The 19281-nt window shown below is 39.3% G+C and overlaps 1 protein-coding gene, 2 long non-coding RNA genes and 1 pseudogene across 4 annotated transcripts; 1 reads left to right on the top strand and 3 right to left on the bottom strand.

Moving 5' to 3' along the window:
* Positions 1 to 6459: 6459 nt before the first annotated feature.
* On the top strand, positions 6460 to 9101 carry LOC148725951 (uncharacterized; annotated as a pseudogene). The gene is made up of 2 exons (XR_015990840.1): positions 6460 to 6896; positions 7233 to 9101. The product of XR_015990840.1 is annotated as an uncharacterized LOC148725951 (transcript).
* On the bottom strand, positions 8603 to 11866 carry LOC148725950 (uncharacterized). Its single transcript, XM_088730833.1, has 2 exons — positions 11492 to 11866; positions 8603 to 11076 (listed from the first exon to the last, which is right to left on the bottom strand). The coding sequence occupies exons 1-2, from the start codon at positions 11556 to 11558 to the stop codon at positions 9044 to 9046; spliced, it is 2100 nt and encodes a 699-aa protein (XP_088586959.1). The 5' UTR covers positions 11559 to 11866; the 3' UTR covers positions 8603 to 9043.
* A 1557-nt stretch (positions 11867 to 13423) lies between these two features.
* On the bottom strand, positions 13424 to 15046 carry LOC111340630 (uncharacterized). The gene is made up of 3 exons (XR_015990916.1): positions 14783 to 15046; positions 14460 to 14507; positions 13424 to 13698 (listed from the first exon to the last, which is right to left on the bottom strand). It is a non-coding gene; the product is annotated as an uncharacterized LOC111340630 (long non-coding RNA).
* A 1854-nt stretch (positions 15047 to 16900) lies between these two features.
* Positions 16901 to 17940, bottom strand: LOC148725949 (uncharacterized). Its single transcript, XR_015990908.1, has 3 exons — positions 17786 to 17940; positions 17478 to 17525; positions 16901 to 17180 (listed from the first exon to the last, which is right to left on the bottom strand). It is a non-coding gene; the product is annotated as an uncharacterized LOC148725949 (long non-coding RNA).
* Between the last annotated feature and the right edge of the window lie 1341 nt (positions 17941 to 19281).

The raw sequence follows: 19281 nt of genomic DNA, 5'->3' as shown, positions 1-19281 counted from the left end.
AACAATCCGGTCGAAGTCTCACCGTTCACCGCCGCCACTGGTCCGACCTGGGGAGTCGCAGAGGATGGAACTGCGATTGACTTTTTCTATTTAATGTTCCCAGAGGACTTGATTGAACATATCCTCAGTGAGACTAATCGATTTGCACAAGAGTGCATTGCTGCAAAACCTGACCCTAAATGGCGTGAAACGACACTTGAAGAGATGAAAGCGTTCCTCGGAGTACACGTGTTGTTTGGCATCAAACAGCTGCCAGTAAATCACCTCTACTGGAGCAGTGATCCACTCATCGGTGTTCCATCTGTACAAAAAGTCATGTCCAGAAATCGCTTTGATAAATTGTCTCAGTACTTTCATTTGAATAACAATGCAAGACAAGTTCCGCGAGAAGATCCGAGACACGACAAGTTGTTCAAAGTTCGCCCCGTACTGGACTGCGTTGTTGAAAATTGTAAAGAGAAACTACGACCGGGGAGAAATTTGTCCGTGGACGAAGCCATGGTTAAATTTAAAGGACGTCTTGGCATGAAGCAATATTTACCAATGAAGCCTGTAAAGCGTGGCATTAAAGTGTGGGTTTGTGCGGAAGCGTCAAGCGGGTATGTTTGCGATTTCCAAGTTTATACTGGAAAGAAACAAGATGGCGCGACGGAACAAAATCTTGGTTATCTTGTTGTTCACGATCTGACCCGCAACTTTGTCGGAAAAAATCATCATGTTTTCTTTGATAATTTCTTTTCGACTGTTAAGCTTGCCGAGGATCTCCTGAAAGACGGCATATACTGTTGCGCAACGGCACGAGCGAACAGAAAAGATTTCCCCAAAGATCTTGCCGCGAAGAGTCCAATTGTGAAGCGTTTGAAGCGGGGAGAGTCTATTCATAGGCGAAAGGAGAACGTTGCCGCAACCGCGTGGAAGGACAAAGAGATCGTTCATTTTTTAAGCACGCAAAGTAATCCTATTGGAAACGAAACCGTTACCAGAAAACAACGAGATGGAACGATTATTCAAGTGCCGAGCGTCCCTGTCGTCAAAAGCTACAATGCGAGCATGCGGGGAGTCGATCTTCACGATCAACTGCGTGGCTACTACTCGCTTGGAAAAAAATCAAAGAAATGGTGGCGTTATCTTTTTTGGTTTGTCATGGATCTGAGCATAGTTAATGCCTTCATCCTCGAAAAGAAAGCCATTAATCACCCCTCAAGAACGCAACTAGCGTTTCGAATCGAACTTGCGAAAGACCTGATCGCAGACTTTTCGAGTCGGCAAAGAAGTGTTTGTTCTGGGCAAGTTGAGGGTGGACACTGGCCGATAAATTCCAGCAGAGGCCGTTGCAAGCGATGTCTTAAACGGAAAAGGACAAAGTTTACAATGATGGCTTGCCAGAGCTGTGAGAAGAGACTTTGTTTGGAGTGTTTCCCAAATCATGTTGGGGACGTGTAATTCGTCACGAGTGCGCGAAATTCAAAATGATCAAGCAACAAACATTTGACTTCAACTTGTTTTTATATCCTGAACTTACCACTCATGGCAATGTATTTCAAATTTATAATGATATTTAGGGACGTGTTCAAGTTCTGTTGAGTTCTGAGCCATGTTAATAGTTTTTTTGCCTTTTTATTGTCACAATATATAAGGCGATCACAGAATTGAATGGAGAAATGTCAGCTTTCTTGATACAGAACTGAGAGTGCTACCAAACGATGTCGGTGAAATTTCGCGGGGAGATTCATGCGAAGTGACGTAGGTTTTCTGTCAAAAATAAAAATAAAAACAAACAAACAAAAAAAATAGATGACGAGCACAAGAGAATTTTGGCATTTTATTGTGTAGAAAAATACACGACAAAAGCAAAAAACAAAAAAAAGAAAAAGCAAAATAAAAATCCAGTTTCCTGTTCCCAGTCTCAGTAGGCCTCTTTCTTCACAGTGTTAAAATGCATATCTATGTCCCTGTGAGGATCTTATTTTATACCAAAATCAATATATGATATACGGTACAGGCGAAAGGAAACGTGAAATGTTTCTTTCATGTATCAGCACAGCCACGAACATTTTAAACCTTTGTTAATTAATCTAACCAAAGAATGCCGCGTCTGGTTTAACATAAAATGAAAGAAATGTATTTATAATAAATGCGTCCACAGAGGCAAAAATTAGTGATACCTGGTGTGTAACATTGTGCCAATGCACACACTTAATAGCTTCTTCGAGAACTGTCCGAATCGTTGTGTGTAACAAGTCCCGGTAATAGAGCCTGTCCGCCATTACCACATATGCTAATACTTCTCGTTGATATGGCTTCTATCAGTTCTTTGTATGCTTCGTTTTCTTTATTCTTGACCGGAAACGCTCCATTGCATTCTCAGTCAGACAAACGTCCTCACCCTACTCTCCAACCCTGTATTTAAAAACTCTTCACACCGACAGCTAACACTAATATATCATTGAATTTCGAGATCAGGGTCGACTGGTAATCGTGGGCGCGTAATGAGTGCAAGTGAGGTCATCGAGGTCGTGGGTTCGAATCACGCTACAGGAGTTATTCTTGATCTGGCTTGGGGGCTGAATAACTTCTCCCCGAGTACGATTTGGAGCTGGCGGACAAGGAGTAACTCTCAAACTGGCTTGGGGGCCGAGTAACTTTTATCCGTGAAATTCTTTTTCGTTTTTGTTGTTACTGTCTTCTTTTTTCAATTTTTTTCTCTCTGTTATCCGGGTCTTTTTCCTTTTCTTTTTACGTCTTTTCTCTTTTTTTTCTGAGCAGTTATCTTTTTGAGCCACTATGGTATTTTTCTGGTATGTTTTTGGTATTTAATTTTTAAAGTGATATTGTTAAAAAGGGTTAAATTGATGGGGAAAATGTGGCTGAATTCTTGTTATGATTTGCTTTTGATAACACAAGCAAATATAGGGTGAGCAAAAATAGTAGATAAAGCGTAAAATTTTGAAGTAATATACGCAACTGTTCTTATTGTTAGACTTGCCTTTTCGCTGATTAAGTATTTTAAAGTCACACTTAATTCCTCCCACAAGTAATATTTCCTCGTTTTTTTTTTGTTTTCTTTTGTTTTCGATTTTTACAACTAGGGCTTAAAGGAATCGTACGTTTCGTACTTTCTCTTTGTTGGCGCTCTTTCTATTCTGCAGAATATAATTTTCGCAACTTTTCGTCACCCCGGAGTTTGCCTTTCCAACACTAGTTTGTTTCTGGTCTGTAAGTTTGGAAACATTTCCCAACGTAGTCAAACACTGACTAGGGATAAGTATTTTCGCTAGCTCAGAGCTGTGTCCCCAAGACGAAAGACACGAACATATCGATTGTTATGTATGATGTTCAGCAAGCAGTCACACGTGGGAAAGAAGGAATTGGAGTTATCCGGTCAGGTTGGTGCGGAGTCAACATTGACAATACGATACTACACATAAATGGGAAGACATTTGTAGCTTCTTTATCAAATACAGGAGCGGATCCAGTAGTTTTTGACTGGGGGGGGGGGGGGGGTCCAAACTTTGGTTCAGAAAGGAACGATGGACTTTTGAGGCAAATTACTTCTCCCCCACACCCCCCGCCCCACACCCCCTCACCCCCACACCCCCCACCCACCAGTCACGGTTGCACGTTATAATTCCTTGGCCGCTTCAGTGCCGTTTACTTAGATTCATTAAAAAGATCAGCCAGTCAAAAAGTGATATACGATACTGTCGATGTAAGAATTTCAGTTTCAAAGTTGTAAGCGTCAGGTCTGTTAGGGGAGGTCCTGACTCCCCGGACCCTCCCCCTGGATCCGCCACGGAAATGAACAGTTGTCATTCCACTGCTGAAGGAGGGGGATCATGAGTACCAAACAATAATCGCCCCTATTACCTGCATACCTGCATTTTCCAAAGTATGTGAACGAGCAGCCCTTAACCAGCTTATTGGAGCGAAAGAAACGCTTGTCCCAACCTCAGAGTGGAAACAAAAAACAAACATTCGAAGTTTGAAGTTTGAAGTTTATTGATTCATAATACGTAGTAGTTAAAAAGAAACTGAATTGCGTAATTACTCACATAATACAGATAGTAAAATTAAACTAATTTAGATATTAAGTAAATACATAGTTACGCGCGCAAGCTTCGCATCACGTTTTAACTTTAAATAACGTATGATAACGATCTTCGTTTTTCATATCACTGATGAAGTCTTAAGCATTAGCCGAAACGTCTGTTTCAAAAATAGCAACAGTCAGAGGCAACCAATTTCTATAAAACTCTAGATATTAACTACTTTGTTATTAAAAGGCCTTCAATCGGCTAAAAAAAGGGAAAGCTAAGATGAGTTCGCTTTATGACATCAGGAAATAATAAAACTATTCTTAAAACGGTTGGTTTTGAAGCGTTGTACATTAAAAGGTCGAACACGCCTCAACAAATAGGTGACAAAAGAAGTAAACAGGTTAAAAAAATTAACAAAAGAGAAAGTAATTATTACAATAAATCATGAAACGATTAAAGTGGGTTTTGGAAAAAATTTAGCAGAAATGAAACAAGAACTATAAGATACCTAATTTACCGATTGACGATCACTTCTTCGACCGACACATAAATAAAGGAATGGTACCAACATCCAGGTGGCTGCGACTTTCATCTTGCTTGTGTCGGCGTAAATCATTAACTTAGGACTTTTTTTCTCAAAACGTTTCGCATATGAAGATATATAAAGGTGCATCAGCCAGAGTAAGATGTATCCGGCTGTTAAGGAGCTCTTTATTGAGGTCTTAGTGGAGAAAAGGGATGAATTTCTCCGGCAGCAGTAGAGCCGTTTCCTTTTACATTCATGCCACTACAACACGATAAATACCTATGTGGCTAGAATGTTTCTACTTACTTAAAAAAGTGACTTTTTTGTAAAGAAAATATATTTCATTGCTTCTATCGATAATGGTAACACTTTGAGACCCTTTGAACGTATCGAATGAATAACAATTGACAGGCCTTGTGGTCCGTTTGAAGTTGTTTTCAGGCTACAAATACGGTCCATTCGACTTTTATCCACAACCATACAACGATTTCTCTAGAACTCTTTGATCTCGATTGTCAGTTATACTTCTAAAAATTATGGAAGTTCGCATCAGCATCTTTGAATCAGCTTCTTACTCTATCAGGCTACTCCCATATCTTGAGGGCTCAAATTTACAACAGGTTTATCTATGCAAATTCGTGGACACAACAGCGCAACTGGACTCAATTATGTAAAGTTATGTTCGCGTAGACCTTCTCTGTGTAACGTTAGGTTTCAAAGTGAGTTGTGTTTAGTGAAAACAAAATGTCTAATGACTACTGAGCATATATAAAAATTGAATTGTTTATCTCGAAATGTTTTTGGATTGTAGGCTACTCTGACGAGTACCCCCAATGTGTTTCAGAGTCCAAGCACCTGGTGCGATTAGCCCACGAAAGGAATATGCTTTGAAAAGAAACGGCGAATCCTCTTCCTTCTCACGGAAACATCCTGGAGAAAATCTTCGCCAAGTCCCCTATAGATTCTCGTACAACATATTTCAACCCAGGCGGTGTGCGCACTCCGATTGCATCGCATTGTGGTAGCGTTATTTTCAATTAATGGCGGTAAAAGTCGCAGAAATCGGCAGATTTTGACTTAACATTCCGGAAAACTTAGGCTGTTTCTTTTTCCTTTTACTATATGTACCGCCGCCTGGTTAGCTCAATTGGGAGAGCGCCGGACTGCTGTGCGGGAGGTCGAGAGTTCAATACCGGCCGGACCAACACTCAGGGTCTTAAAATTAACTGAGAAGAATATGCTTCCTTTCTTTAACATCAAGAAATGGTTAGATATTCTAGTCTTCTCGGATAGGGACGAATAAATGGAGGTCCCGTCTCCTGCAGGGTTAGGGGCAGGAGACGTTAATTTCCCACGCACGAGATGTCCTCCCCTGGGGTGGGTTGGGTGGGTATACAGCGCTTTGGACAATTAGTGGATTTTAGCGCTATATAAATATAATTATTATTATTATCATGTAAATATAATTTAATATATTCTGAATGTGTAGAAGCATTTTTTTTGTACGTATTTGTCGCGTATTCTATCGTTCTCAAGGACAAACGCAAGCACTGTTTTTGAGCTTGTTATTTGAGACCGGTTTCCGAGAGGGTCAAATTCGTTGTGCGTCGTAGTTTAAAGCCTTTCAAAGATTTGTACGGCCCCTTTGATCCTTCTTCAACAGTGTTTGAGACCCTTTTATGGAGCGAAAAGGCCCATTGTTGCGTTTAGTGTGTTGCGTTATATAGTGTTACTACTGCAAGGACATTAATCATATGTGCTCAATCGTGTTGTAAATCTACTTTCCTAAATGAAGGAAAATTAACTAATCGCAAGGGTTGTGCGGTAAATCTTCTATCTTGATCACTGAATGAAGGACGGTTTGATTAGAGCAATGAAAAGAGTCACTTGATTTTACGGTGGCCCACAACTGTCACGGCAAAACAAAAAGTCACGGCACTACAAACTTTACTCACGGCAAAACTAAATTAACTCACGGCAAAACAAAATTAACTCACGGCAAAACAAAATTAACTCACGGCAAAACTAAATTAACTCACGGCAAAACAAAATTAACTCACGGCAAAACAAAATTAACTCACGGCAAAACAAAATGAACTCACGGCAAAACAAAATGAACTCACGGCAAAACAAAATGAACTCACGGCAAAATAAAGAAAACGAGTTGGTCAGCGGTTGGTCAGCGGTTGCTATTTGCATTTGAAATGGATTGTCGTGTAACAATAACACAATACTCGCTCGGAAACCGCCATTTTTCGAGTTCATCATGTTTTGCTCCGCGTGTGGTTCGGTAGTAGATGAAGATGCAAACTTTTGTAAAAGCTGTGGTAAAGGTACATTTCTTAATTTAAAGTTTTCGTATTTGCATTTCTTTTAGTTCCAAACAACGATGGGCGCGAAGACACTGCTACAAATTAGCTGAGTAGCACGTGTCTGGAATGAGATTGTGCATGTAGCCTGTGTGTAAAAAGAAACATTTATTATGTATGTGCCTTGGTGAATTAAGGATTTTTCAACAGGTGGAAAATACTGTACGCCTGCAAAGTGTCTGTCAATTATATTTTTTCTCTTTGTTTCTCTTTGTATTGTATTGTGTTGTATTGTACATGTTAAGAGGTAGAAAAAGTGGTCTGTGTTCATCCCTATATTTTTTTACATTGACGTTTTAGACCTAAGGCTAGAAGATTCAAGTGAAGAAGAAGACTCTAGCAATGAAGTTGAGGTGGAGATTGACGAGGAGACCATTATCAAATATTATTTTCAACGTGGTTTTAGTTATGAAGAAATCATTCATTTCCTTGCTAAGCGTCATGACCATGAAATAAGTAAGAGCACACTTTTAAGGCGATTGAAGACATATGGACTCAAGAGAAGGAGTTTTTTCAAGGCGAATGATTCTGGTGAGGTTTTAGAGGCAGTTAGAAAACGTATCCTTGAGATTATCCATGGACCTGGATCATGTGGCGGATACAGGACGGTATGGCACACCTTAAAGATGGAAGGTTTGCATGTTCCTCGTATAATAGTTCAAGATATATTAAAAGAGGTAGATCCAGAAGGTTGTCAGTTGAGGAAAGCTCACCGGTTGAAGAGGAGGACTTATCATTGTCTTGGGCCAAATGATACTTGGCACATGGATGGTTATGACAAACTGAAGCCCTTTGGGTTTTCCATACATGGAGCCATAGATGGCTTCAGATGGAAAATATTATGGCTTGAGGTTACCAGGTCCAACAACTCACCAGACAACATTGCTACTTACTTCTTAAGTACTGTAAAAGAATTGAAGGGGTGCCCTAGACAGCTAATTACAGATCTTGGCACTGAAAACGGATTGGCAGCATCAATGCAGTCTTATTTTCATGATGATGCTGATGCCCACCGTTATGTCTCGTCACCTAGAAACCAAAGAATTGAAGGGTGGTGGTCATTTTATTCACGGAGCAGGTCAACATGGTGGCGCAATTTTTTTCAAGATTTAGAATTTAAGGGTGTCTTAGACTCTTCTTCTGAATTAAGTATGGAATGTTTGTGGAACTGTTTTGCGCCAGTTATCCAGAAAGACCTAGACATTGTTAAAGAACACTGGAACAGCCACAGAATTAGGAAAGTAGGCACAACACAGTCCCTGGTAGACCTGATTCACTATTCTATTTGCCTGAGTTTCATGGGGCTGTTGGAAACCTTCTGCTCAACGTTCCTCAGTTTGAAATTGACTATGTATCTCAGCACATAATTCAGAGGAGAAGTGGTAATGAATATCAAGATTACTTTGATTATGCTAGAATTGCCCTTGGAATCAGCCTTCCAAACGACTGGCAAGAGGCAGAGAGACTTTATCGCAAACTTTTAACCGTAGCTGTAAATGGTGCATAATTGCCAAAATTCAGTCTAAGATTGCTTAAGATATTGTTAGACATTTCTCATTTTAAGCAAGTTATGTCTTGTTTTTTTGTCCCAAAACCACACCAACTGTCACTTGGTGTTAACATTACTGTACAGTATATCAGCCATTGAGTCAATCAGTAAAGGTTACTGCTTGGTTAAAAAAATATATATATTATCAAAGAAAAGCGACTCAAGAAGTCTTCATGGTCAAAATATAACATTAACTTAAGTATTTTATTGATCAAATTGATCTCCAAGACTTTATGAAAACTGTATTTGTGTTATCATTAACCAGAAGATGAGGCTACTCTTGTTAATGAAAGAAATGCACTGAAGAACATTGTTGTAACAGACATAAGGTCATATGAACATGTATGATTAGGAATCTAAAAAACCTTATCAATTTTCAAAGTTGATATGATAGCTGCATTTGTATGCCTCAGAAATAACTTTAACATTAACTTGTGGTTTTTTTTTTTAAACTCTATAACAATGCCATAACGATTGTGAAAGCAACATCTGTTTGTCCTGTAAATCTCTTTGCAGTGGTCCCTAATGGAAAACCATTTTTACCTAAAAGTCTTAAATAGCGTTAAGCCATACCAAACGATTGTCCCTTGGATAGTGCTAACATTAAGATTTCATTGAAAGTTTCCTGTGTTTTCATGTGTGCTATGGGGAAAGTGACTTCTTTTGCACATGCTCTAACTACTGGAAAACAAATTTGGTGTTTTGGATTCCTGATAAGACAATCATGATCAAATTTGACAGTTATTGATATTTGTTCTCCACTGATAGGCTTGTGTTTCTGCCCAGTCAACCAGCCCAAAACACCTGCTGGTGTTAGGTCAGGAAGGAGCAACTCTTCCTGTGATCCTGCAGCTTCCTTGCCTGTGTCCTCACAACTTGCCATTGCCTCTGCATACCCAGAACAATTAATATTTGGATCATCTTCAAGGTGAAAGAGGAAATCTTGAAGAAGGTCCATTGTCGCCTCTTCAACTTTCCTTCGTGAGCTTCCTTCCTTAGCATGTTCTGGGTGCAGTGATGAAAACAAGTAGTTTGCATCAACTGCACCAATGTCACCTGCATTTTTCACAAAGAGTGGCTTACAAGCTTCGGGGTGGGTTTGGATAATGTCTTTCAAACCATAGGAATCTAACCCATTCAGGAATTCCTTGAGGTAAACAAGCCTCTTGGTCACTAAACTGATTGCTACAGAACTAAGGATCTCTTCAGTGTGAGAAGCCTCAACAGTCCCTGTGTACCCATGCTCAATAATAGTGTCGGTGTGTGCCATTATGTCCTCTTTGATTGCATCCAGTAATTCCCTGTCAGATGTCGTCAGATGCTTTCCACTGTCAAGTTGCTGGAGAGGAACATTTGGATCTGCCATCAAGCCACAGACACTTTCCTCCAGGAAACATGGTGCTGGCCCACCTTGGGCTATACTAGCAGCCACAATCTCTCCACAGACTTTGAAGTTTCCATTATGTACATGGTATGTGGAATCCACTGGCTGCCCATTTGGGAAGATGACAGTGCCAATGTTAGGAAGAGTGATGGTAAAGAACTCCTTTGCCATTGCTCCAGAATCAATTCCTTTTTCTCCACTGAAGTGGACTCTTACAATTTTCTTTGTGCTACCAGTGTTCTTTTTCACTTCTCTGCTCCATATTGATAGTGTCCTGTCTAATGGGGCACCTCTTCTTACTACGATGAAAAAATTACTTGACTCATCTACCTGCCTACCCAAATGGGTTACCACTGAAGATGAATCACTGATTGTCGTGTTTTCTTCCTCATGGGTGATGATATCCTCCACATCATAGCATCTTTGAAGATCAAAAGCTAAGTTTTCATCTTCCTCAAGCTGCTGAAGCTGCTGAAGCTGCTGAACATGTTTAGACTGATCACATTCGTGCTTCTGATCTTGGTCGAGCTGATACTCACATTCAAGCTTCGGAGTCATCTCCGTCAGCTGGTCTTGATAAAACTGACTGCATTGAGTGCTTGTTTTGTGATCACTGTTACAGGTTAGGTCAATTTCACATTTCTGGCGTTTATTACATGAACTAGGGGCATCACTGTCATCATCACCAAAGTCAGTCAAATCATGCTCATCAAAGTTACCTTCAGATATTTGAAAGTCACGATCGGGACACAAGAAAAAAGTGATTCTTTTAAAATCTTTCCCTAATTCCTCTTGATATCTGCTCAGTGTGAAGAGCTCTTTCTTTGACCCGGGTAAAAGGAGGGCCTTTTGCCCATCCTCCAATAGTAAATGGTACGGCTGACTTTCATCATAAAGATTGCTGTGGAATGTTTTCCATTTTTCTTCTGCTTGTTGTCGTAGAGTAGCATAACTTGCATTAGGTGACACTCGTAATGGCAATCTTTTACCTCTCTTTGATTTGAGAATTTGATCTTTCTCATTCCACTCCATAAGACCCAAGTGAACCACAACATCTTCATATTTTTTCTCTTCTTTACTAAACTTTGTCACTCGGGATTTCCACTCTTTCCCCTTACTTTTCCTGAAGCTTGCAAATGACTTTACTTTGGTACTAGTAAAATCGCTATCTTCAGAACTTCTTCCTTGTTTCTCCATGCTTGAGTGAATTGCTAAGTAAAAGAAAGGTTCATATATTTTAAAAAAGATCCTTCAACACTACATGTTATATCACTGTACCTAGAAAAGGGGCACTATATTTATTTTTATTTTTTATTTGATTTATTTGTTTAAGCAGGTTGAATTTATTGGCAACTATTAAGCTGATGTGGACCTGCTGTTTTCCCACCCAACCCACCCCAGGGGAGGACATCCAGCACACAGTAATCTCGTGCGTGGGAAATTAACGTCTCTTACCTCTTATCTTCGTCTTATCCGAGAGACGAAGCAAAGTGGGTAAAGCATCTTGCTTAAGGATACAGCGACATGTCCCTGGTAGGACTTGAACCCGGGCCCTTCGACCCAGAGTCCAGCGCACTTAACCACTGGACCACTGACGCCCCACTAACTTTAAATTAAGAAACGTACCTTTACCACAGCCTTTACAAAAGTTTGCATCTTCATCTACTACCGAACCACACGCGGAGCAAAACATGATGAACTCGAAAAATGGCGGTTTCCGAGCGAGTATTGTGTTATTGTTACACGACAATCCATTTCAAATGCAAATAGCAACCGCTGACCAACCGCTGACCAACTCGTTTTCTTTATTTTGCCGTGAGTTCATTTTGTTTTGCCGTGAGTTAATTTTGTTTTGCCGTGAGTTAATTTTGTTTTGCCGTGAGTTAATTTTGTTTTGCCGTGAGTTAATTTTGTTTTGCCGTGAGTTAATTTAGTTTTGCCGTGAGTAAAGTTTGTAGTGCCGTGACTTTTTGTTTTGCCGTGACAGTTGTGGGCCACCGTACTTGATCCATGAAAACTTTTACCTTGCGTGAGGCGACACGCCGGAGAGCTGGAAGCAAAAGGCAGTCGACCGTTGAAAGGTGTTGACAAGCCTGTGCGTCTCCGACCATTCGCTAGCACATTTAAATCTTCTACCCTCAAATTCTAGCTCTAATTAGGATATCTCTTGATGACTTTCCTTTGCGATGTGATGATAAGTATCAGTTTTGAGGCGTCATTTCCCCATGCGTATGATTTTGAGGTTTGGCAAAGCCGGATGAGATTGTGTTAAAAAGGCAATATTTTCTTCTGCGCCCGCGCTGTTTCTGTGTTTTAAAGCAAATTTCTCTCTTGTTGAAATAACTCCAGAGATACGTTTCTCAAAACCCTCTTGTAGGTTTCCTCTATTCTCGAAGGGCATTTTAAAACTGTACGTTTTTACTAAACGTGGAGCTAGACAAATTCGTTCTTAGGAGGCGCGAGGCTTCTTCTTTTACAAATCGCATATTTACGCTTGGTCGAAAAAGTTCGTGTATTACAAGGTTTCTGTCGCTTTAATACGTGTTTGTATGTCAAGGGTCAATTCCCTTTTTAAGTAACTCGCGTCTAGGAATGTGATTTTTGACTTTTAAATCATTCAGCCCGCCATTGGTTGTGAGTGAAACTGTTGCCATTTGTGTCGAGATTCTTAGGCAGATTGCAGTTTCGAATCTTTCTCAATAACGTGAGTTGCCTCCTAAAAACGAAATCGTCACGGAGGAATGGCGGGAGTCACGCAAGCCCTTCAAACTTTTTAACTTTCGATGGTGAATGGCAACAGATAAAATGAATACATTATTATAAAAATAAAAGAACAGTTAAAAAAGGAAAAAAGCCAATTATAAAATCTAAAAAATATATATATCTAGGATTAAATGACAGAGTCAGAAAAATATTAAAATAATCATCTACCCCGCTCAGTAGAACTTACCAAGGAAATATTTCTTGAAAAAATGGGAGGTGTGACTGTGACATTTTTAGTTGTGATAGTTCTTGTGGGTTACGATAAGTATCCACTTCGGTAAACAGTTGTTAAGTAGTACTTTAGCATTACAAACGTACCCTTAAAGATGAGGTGATTGATGATGAAACTGTTATCTTTTGCTTCAATTTGTGTTCTAGTTCGCTGCAAATCACGTTCTGCCCGAAAAAACTTTGGCTCTCTTGCTCCTTATTTAGCCCAGCCCTCTTTCAATTTCGTTTCTCGTTTTCTGCCCAAATTTTTTAATTTCATATTGTCATATGTGTGGCATTTTACACCGCATTAAAAATTTTTTTGTCATCCTTTTTTCAAAATCAGAATTATTTTGGTGCGCTTTACTTTGAAAAAGTTCCAATCAAAAATTTCGGTTGCTCAGCTAAGGTGGGATAGATAGTGAACTAAAATAAGTATCCTAAGCACTCGATTTTCCAACGATTCATTCATTTGTTGGGTATTTCATTTATAGGTTTATTCATCTACTGTTTGGTAGCCAATAGCTTTTTCTAAATTCTTGCAAAGAGACTGTCTGTCCGCAAAGTTGACGAGACTAAGAAATATTTTTCCACCACATTATCCAGAAGCTTCATTTTAAACACATTGTATCCAATATACATTTATCACAAGAACAAACCTCCTTCCGATTAAAACAGTTTATTTTTACCGCAAATAATCTATATTTCAATTTAATCATTTCATAATGCAGTCGAACGTTAAATTATGGTATGCTGTGCTGTCTTCAGTTCAAGTCAACTCATTTCTTTGGTTCCACTTCACATCCCAGCTCACGGGCCTGTAAGCAGATGTCTCTTCGGTACTGAACCTCCTGTTGAGTCTGAACAAACAATATAAACAGAACAGAAAAAAAAATTAGCGAGCTCTCCTCGTGAAACACGCGCGACAGCAGAAGCGCGTGTGCCACGAAAATCGTCCCAGTGCCCCATGAGCTGGTCTTCCTCGCCTGGAGAACGAACTCAGGTGATGGCTCTTCCTCATGCTACGTCGACTTACGACATCCAAGACACATGCGATACTGCACGTTGGATACATATATCTTATTAACCAAGCGCGAAGGCCGTACTGGGAGAATATCGGCCCGAGGTCTTGACAGTACGGACCGAGTGCAGCGAGCAAGCTTGGTTAATAAGAGATTTATTACACGACTGAAGTTCAAAGGGACACAAGTGCGGTATCATTCGGGACCATTCGGGAGAGTGCCCAGTCCAATACTGAGAGAATATTGACCGGCAATAGAGCATTTTGATTGGTTGATTTTAGTTATTGGCCCTCTGACTTCCCGAGTCGTGTAATAAAACGTATGTATCACAATACCAAAAATAAAACAGGCAAACATTAAACAGCCAATACTTGGCTGTGTAGCCGCGCGATGCGGTTCCAGTCGAGGCCCACAAATTGACCCTTGCTCACCATAGAGTCTCCAGTAGCTCAGTGGTTAGAGCATCCGACTAGATCACGGAGGGTCGTGGGTTCAAGTCCCATCTGGGGCTCGGATTTTTTCTATTACACTAAAAATTGTTTCATTTAAACATTAAACAAACCCACAAAAACGCTAAAGCTACAGAACTCTGCATTAACCTCTTTAAAGCGTCTGAGGTCATCCATCTTCAAGATTCTTGCTGTCGGCTTTTGAACAAATTAAATAAATAGCTTAGTTATAGTGTCGTTTACGAAAAGTAATTGTTTGAAAACGTCAGTTCATACCTAACTGAAATCGATAATAGCATGGTTCACATCGAAAAGAAAAAGAACATCTGATGAAATAGTTTAACTTGAAAACTTAAGTAACTAATCTTGAGGGATTTTAAAAAAATTAGAGCGGGTTTAGAGGAAATTTAGGGTGACAGGAAATAAGTTTTCTACTGAAATTATAGATATACTTTTGGGGTTGTTTTAGCCACCTGATTAATAATTACTCCTTCGACCAAAACCAAAGAAAGGAGCAATACAACGCCGCGGTTTTCATCTTGCTTGTACCAGCTTCACACACAAACTGATTTTTTTTCTCAAAACGCCTCGAATATGAAGATGTACGTAGGTGCGTCATTCAGAATGGGATGTATCCAGCTGTTAAGGAGCTATATGTTTACCTCATGATGGAGAAAATCAAGGAACTTTTTAGGCAACAGTAAAAGCGTTTCTTTTTACGTTCATGTCATTATGACGTAATAAATGCTTATTTGACCAGAAAGTTAAAGCTTTTTCTCTTTTCTAGAAGATCATAGTCAATAGCTTGCAGCACTTTGAGACCATTTAAACCCCTATCGACAGGAATATAATTGACAACGACTTGTAGTCTAATTTCAGTTGGTTTCTGGGTACAAATAAGGCCACCGCGCTTAAAATGGAGTTTTATTCATAATCATAGAACGAGTCCTCTAATGTTCTTTTATCTGATTCTCAATTTTACCTCTGAAAATCATTGAGGATCGCATTGGCATCTTTTAACTAACTTACTTTTTCAGTTGATTCCCATATCTTGAGGACTCAAATTGACAAACGGTTTATCTATGGAAATTCGTGTACACAATGGGTCAAGTGGATCCAATTTGAGAAATTGTGCAGTAAATGGTTTGAACCCGGGGGTAACATGTGAAGGTGTAGTCTGATCGTCCGGGTGAGTGTAGTCCTGAGAAGGACTGTTGTCGGTGGCAGTGCCTGACGTTTCGACAACCTGTGCGGAAGTCATCATCAGAGTCAAGGGCACGAAACGTCAGTCACTGCCACCGACAACAGTCCTTCTCAGGACTACACTCACCCGGACGATCAGACTACACCTTCACTTGAGAAATTGTGTTTGCTTGAATTGGAACTAATCTGTGTAACGTTAGGCTTCGAAGTGAGTTATTTCTTAAAGACAACAAATATATAATGCAAACTGAATATCATGAAAATCGAATTTTTCCCGAAATGTTTTTGAATGTAGATTATTCTAAAGATAGAGTACCTCCCAATGTGCATCGCATTCTAAGCTGCTGTTTCGATAAGCACCCCACAGGAATATTTTTTCAAAAGTAAACGGCGAATTTGCTTCTTAGAAATTCTTCTTTTATTTTTCTTACGTCTTTATTGAGCCAGAGGAAGAGTTTTTCGTTTTTTGGACAACAGGAGACTTCTAAACTATGAGTAAGTAAGTAAGTAAGTAAACTCTTTATTCAAAGGGGTTGGCACTCGTAGCCAAATGGCTAATGAACATGTGGCCCTCATACAATACCTACGATAATGCTAATGCAAATGCAGATATCAACGAGTAAATGCATTATTATAAAATTGAAGAACGTTTGAATGATTAAAAAAACCTATGGTAAAATCTATAATACAAGTAGATTTCAGGATTAAATGACAGAGTCAGGAAACTATAAAAATGATCATCTGCCCTTCCAATTAAAAATTTTGAATAGAATATTTCTTAAATTTAAATAGAAGGTGTAACTGTTGCACTTTTAATGGTAATGGTTCTTGCAGGTTACGGTAGATATCCACCACCAGCCACCTCCACTTTGGTGAATAGTTGTTAAATAGTACCTTAACTTTACAAACCTTTAAAGATGAAGTGATTCATCATGAAACTGATCTCTTTTATTTCAATTCGTATTCCAGTTCGCTTCAAGTCGCGTTGTGCCCGAACAAACTTTGATTCTCTCGCTCTTTAATTTGCCCTACCTTCTTTCCAACTCGTTTCTTTCGTTTCTGGTTTTTTTTTCCTCTCCTTTTTTTTTTCATGTTGTCATATGTTGGTATTTAACATCGGCTTGAATAATTTTTTGGCATCCTGTTTTTCATCATCGGAATCATTTTGGTGCGATTTATTTTGATAAAGTTTCATCAAAATTCTCGGTTGTTCAGCCAAGGTGTGATAGATGGTTAACTAAAATAAGTAAAATAACTAAGTTGTCTCGTTAAAAATCGATTGTTTTAAGACTGATTTATTTATTCATCCACTTTTTGATAGCCAATAGCTCTGGTTAAATTCTTGCAAAGAGATTGTCTGTCCGCAAAGTTGAGGAAACAAAGAAATATTTTTTCCATCCCATCATCCACAAATTTTATTTTAAACACACTGTAACCAATATATATTTATCGTAAAGAACACAACCTCTTCCGGATTAAAACAGTTTATTTTTACAGCAAAAACAATCTTTACTTCAATTCAATTATCTAATAATGCATTCGTACGTTAAATTATAGTATGCTGTGCCGTCTCAAGTTCAAGTCAATTCATTTCTTTCGTTCCACTTCACATCCCAGCTCACGGGCCTGTAAGCAGATATCTCTTCGGTACTGAACCTCCTGTTGAGACTGGACAAACAATAAAAACAGAATAGAAAAGAAAATTAGCGAGCTCTCTTCGCGCGAAACACGCACAACGGTAGAAGCGCATGTGTCACAAAAATCGTCTCAGTACCCCTTGAGCTGGTTTTCCTCGTCTGTTGGACGAAAAAAGGTGATGGCATGCTACGTCGACTTAGGACATCTAAGACACATACAATGCTTCCCGTCGGATACTGAACGAATGTATCACATTACCAAAAATAAAGAAGGCAAACATCAAACAAACCAACAAAAACACTGAAAGTTACAGATCTCTCCACTAACCTCTTTAAAGCGTCTGCGGTGGTTCATCTTCAAGATTCTTGTTTCCGGCTTGTTTAAAAATAAACAGTTAAGTTAAAACGTCGTTTACCAGAAGTAGTTGATTAATAACGTCAGTTCATACCTAACTGAAATCAGTAATAGTATGGTTTACATCGAAAATTGAACTCATCCAGGAAGAAGAGAAAAAGAAGTAAACAGAACATCTGAGGAATCAGAATAACTAAAAAAAAAACCAGTTATTGCGGGTTTTGGAGGAAATTTAATCTGACAGGAAGTGAGACTTCTACAGACTGAGATTATAACTATACCGATGCAGTTGCCCAATTTTGGGGAATGACTCCTTCGACCAAAACCAAAGAAAGGAGCAGTACAAACAACACCGCGGTTTTCATCTTGCTTGTACCAGCTTCACTCGCTAACTAATTCTTTTCTTCTAAACTTCTCGTATATCATGAGATATATAAAGGTGGATCAGTCGGAGTAGGATGTATCCAGCTGTTTAGGAGCTCTTTATTTAGCTCCTATTAATGAGTTTTTCCTACAGCAGTAAAAACAGTTTCCTTTTCCGTTTCCTTTTCACTACAATGTGATAAATACCTATGTGACCAGAAAGCTTTTGCATCTTTCCTCAAAGAAATTATATTTAATGGCTTGCATCGACAAAGGATGCACCTTTTGAACCTATCGACTAATAGTAATCGACAACGCTTTGTGATCTAATTTCAGTTGTTTTGTGAGTTGAAATAAGGCCGCCGCGCTTAAACTTGAGTTTTATTCATGATTATCGAGTTATTTCGAACTGTTGGATGTCGATTCTCAGTTCGATTTCTAAAATTCATTGAGGCCCGCATCAGCATATTTGATTTGAATTATTTTAAGGGCTCAAATGTATAGTAGGTTTATAGATGGAAATTCGTGGACGCAACATCAACCACATTGTAAGAAATCATGTTTGCATGGAACTTGCCTGTGTAACGCCAGGCTTCAGGGCTTTTTAGAGACAACAAAATATTTTAAAAAATTGTCTTGTTTTCCTCGAAAGGTCTTTTTGGATGAAGATTATTCTAATGATAAAGGACCCTCCAATGTGCATCGCAGACCTAGCAGCTGGTTCGATTAGCCCTCCGACTTGACTTTTAAAAATTGTCATCTGAGCTATGGGCTAATAGTTTGGGGCCAGGTGTGTAAATCATATCTTGATAAGCTTCTAAAGCTGCAAAAACGAGCTCTACGTTTTATCTTTTTTTCTGAATCAGCATGCAATTCCTCTATTTTCCGATGCCGTTATTTTACCGCTACTAATTTCTTATTATGAACTTACCGCTGACCTGATGTTTGATATTAGACACAAAAACGCGCCTAGAAGTATTCGAGACCTGTGCCAAGACATTTCTAATATTCACCCCTATAATACCCGATCCTCTGCTTCGCACAACTTCTACACACAAAGCTCTAGGCTCTCTATTCAATTGTTAGCTCAATTGCTTGTTAGCTCAATTGGTAGAGCGCTGCATGCACTAGTATCGCAGAGGTCAGTGGTTCGAGTCCCGTACAGGCCTGATTTTTTTCAGGACTGATTTTCGCTATTGCATAAATAGCGCTATCTACTGCGAGGATCGTGCATCATACGTATCTAATACCGCAGTTCAAAATATATGAACTTCATATATTCATTCTATCTCATTTATCACTTTCACGGGTTTATTAAGAATCAACTTAACGGCCTGCTCCCAGTTGGCTTGTTAGCTCAATTGGTAGAGCGCTGCACTAGTATCGCAGAGGTCAGTGGTTCGAATCCCGTACA

This window comes from Stylophora pistillata, chromosome 8 (assembly GCF_964205215.1).
Source record: "Stylophora pistillata chromosome 8, jaStyPist1.2, whole genome shotgun sequence".
In the NCBI taxonomy this organism is placed as follows: Eukaryota; Metazoa; Cnidaria; class Anthozoa; order Scleractinia; family Pocilloporidae; genus Stylophora; species Stylophora pistillata.
The sequence above is the reverse complement of the archived record's forward strand: the minus strand, read 5'-3'. Positions and strand labels throughout refer to the sequence as shown.

Coding starts and splice junctions, on each gene's coding strand:
- LOC148725950 (XM_088730833.1), bottom strand. CDS start 11,558: ATGTTTTGCTCCGCGTGTGGTTCGGTAGTAGATGAAGATGCAAACTTT. Junction 11,077..11,491: donor TTGTAAAGGCTGTGGTAAAG/GTACGTTTCTTA, acceptor TCTTTTACTTAG/CAATTCACTCAAGCATGGAG.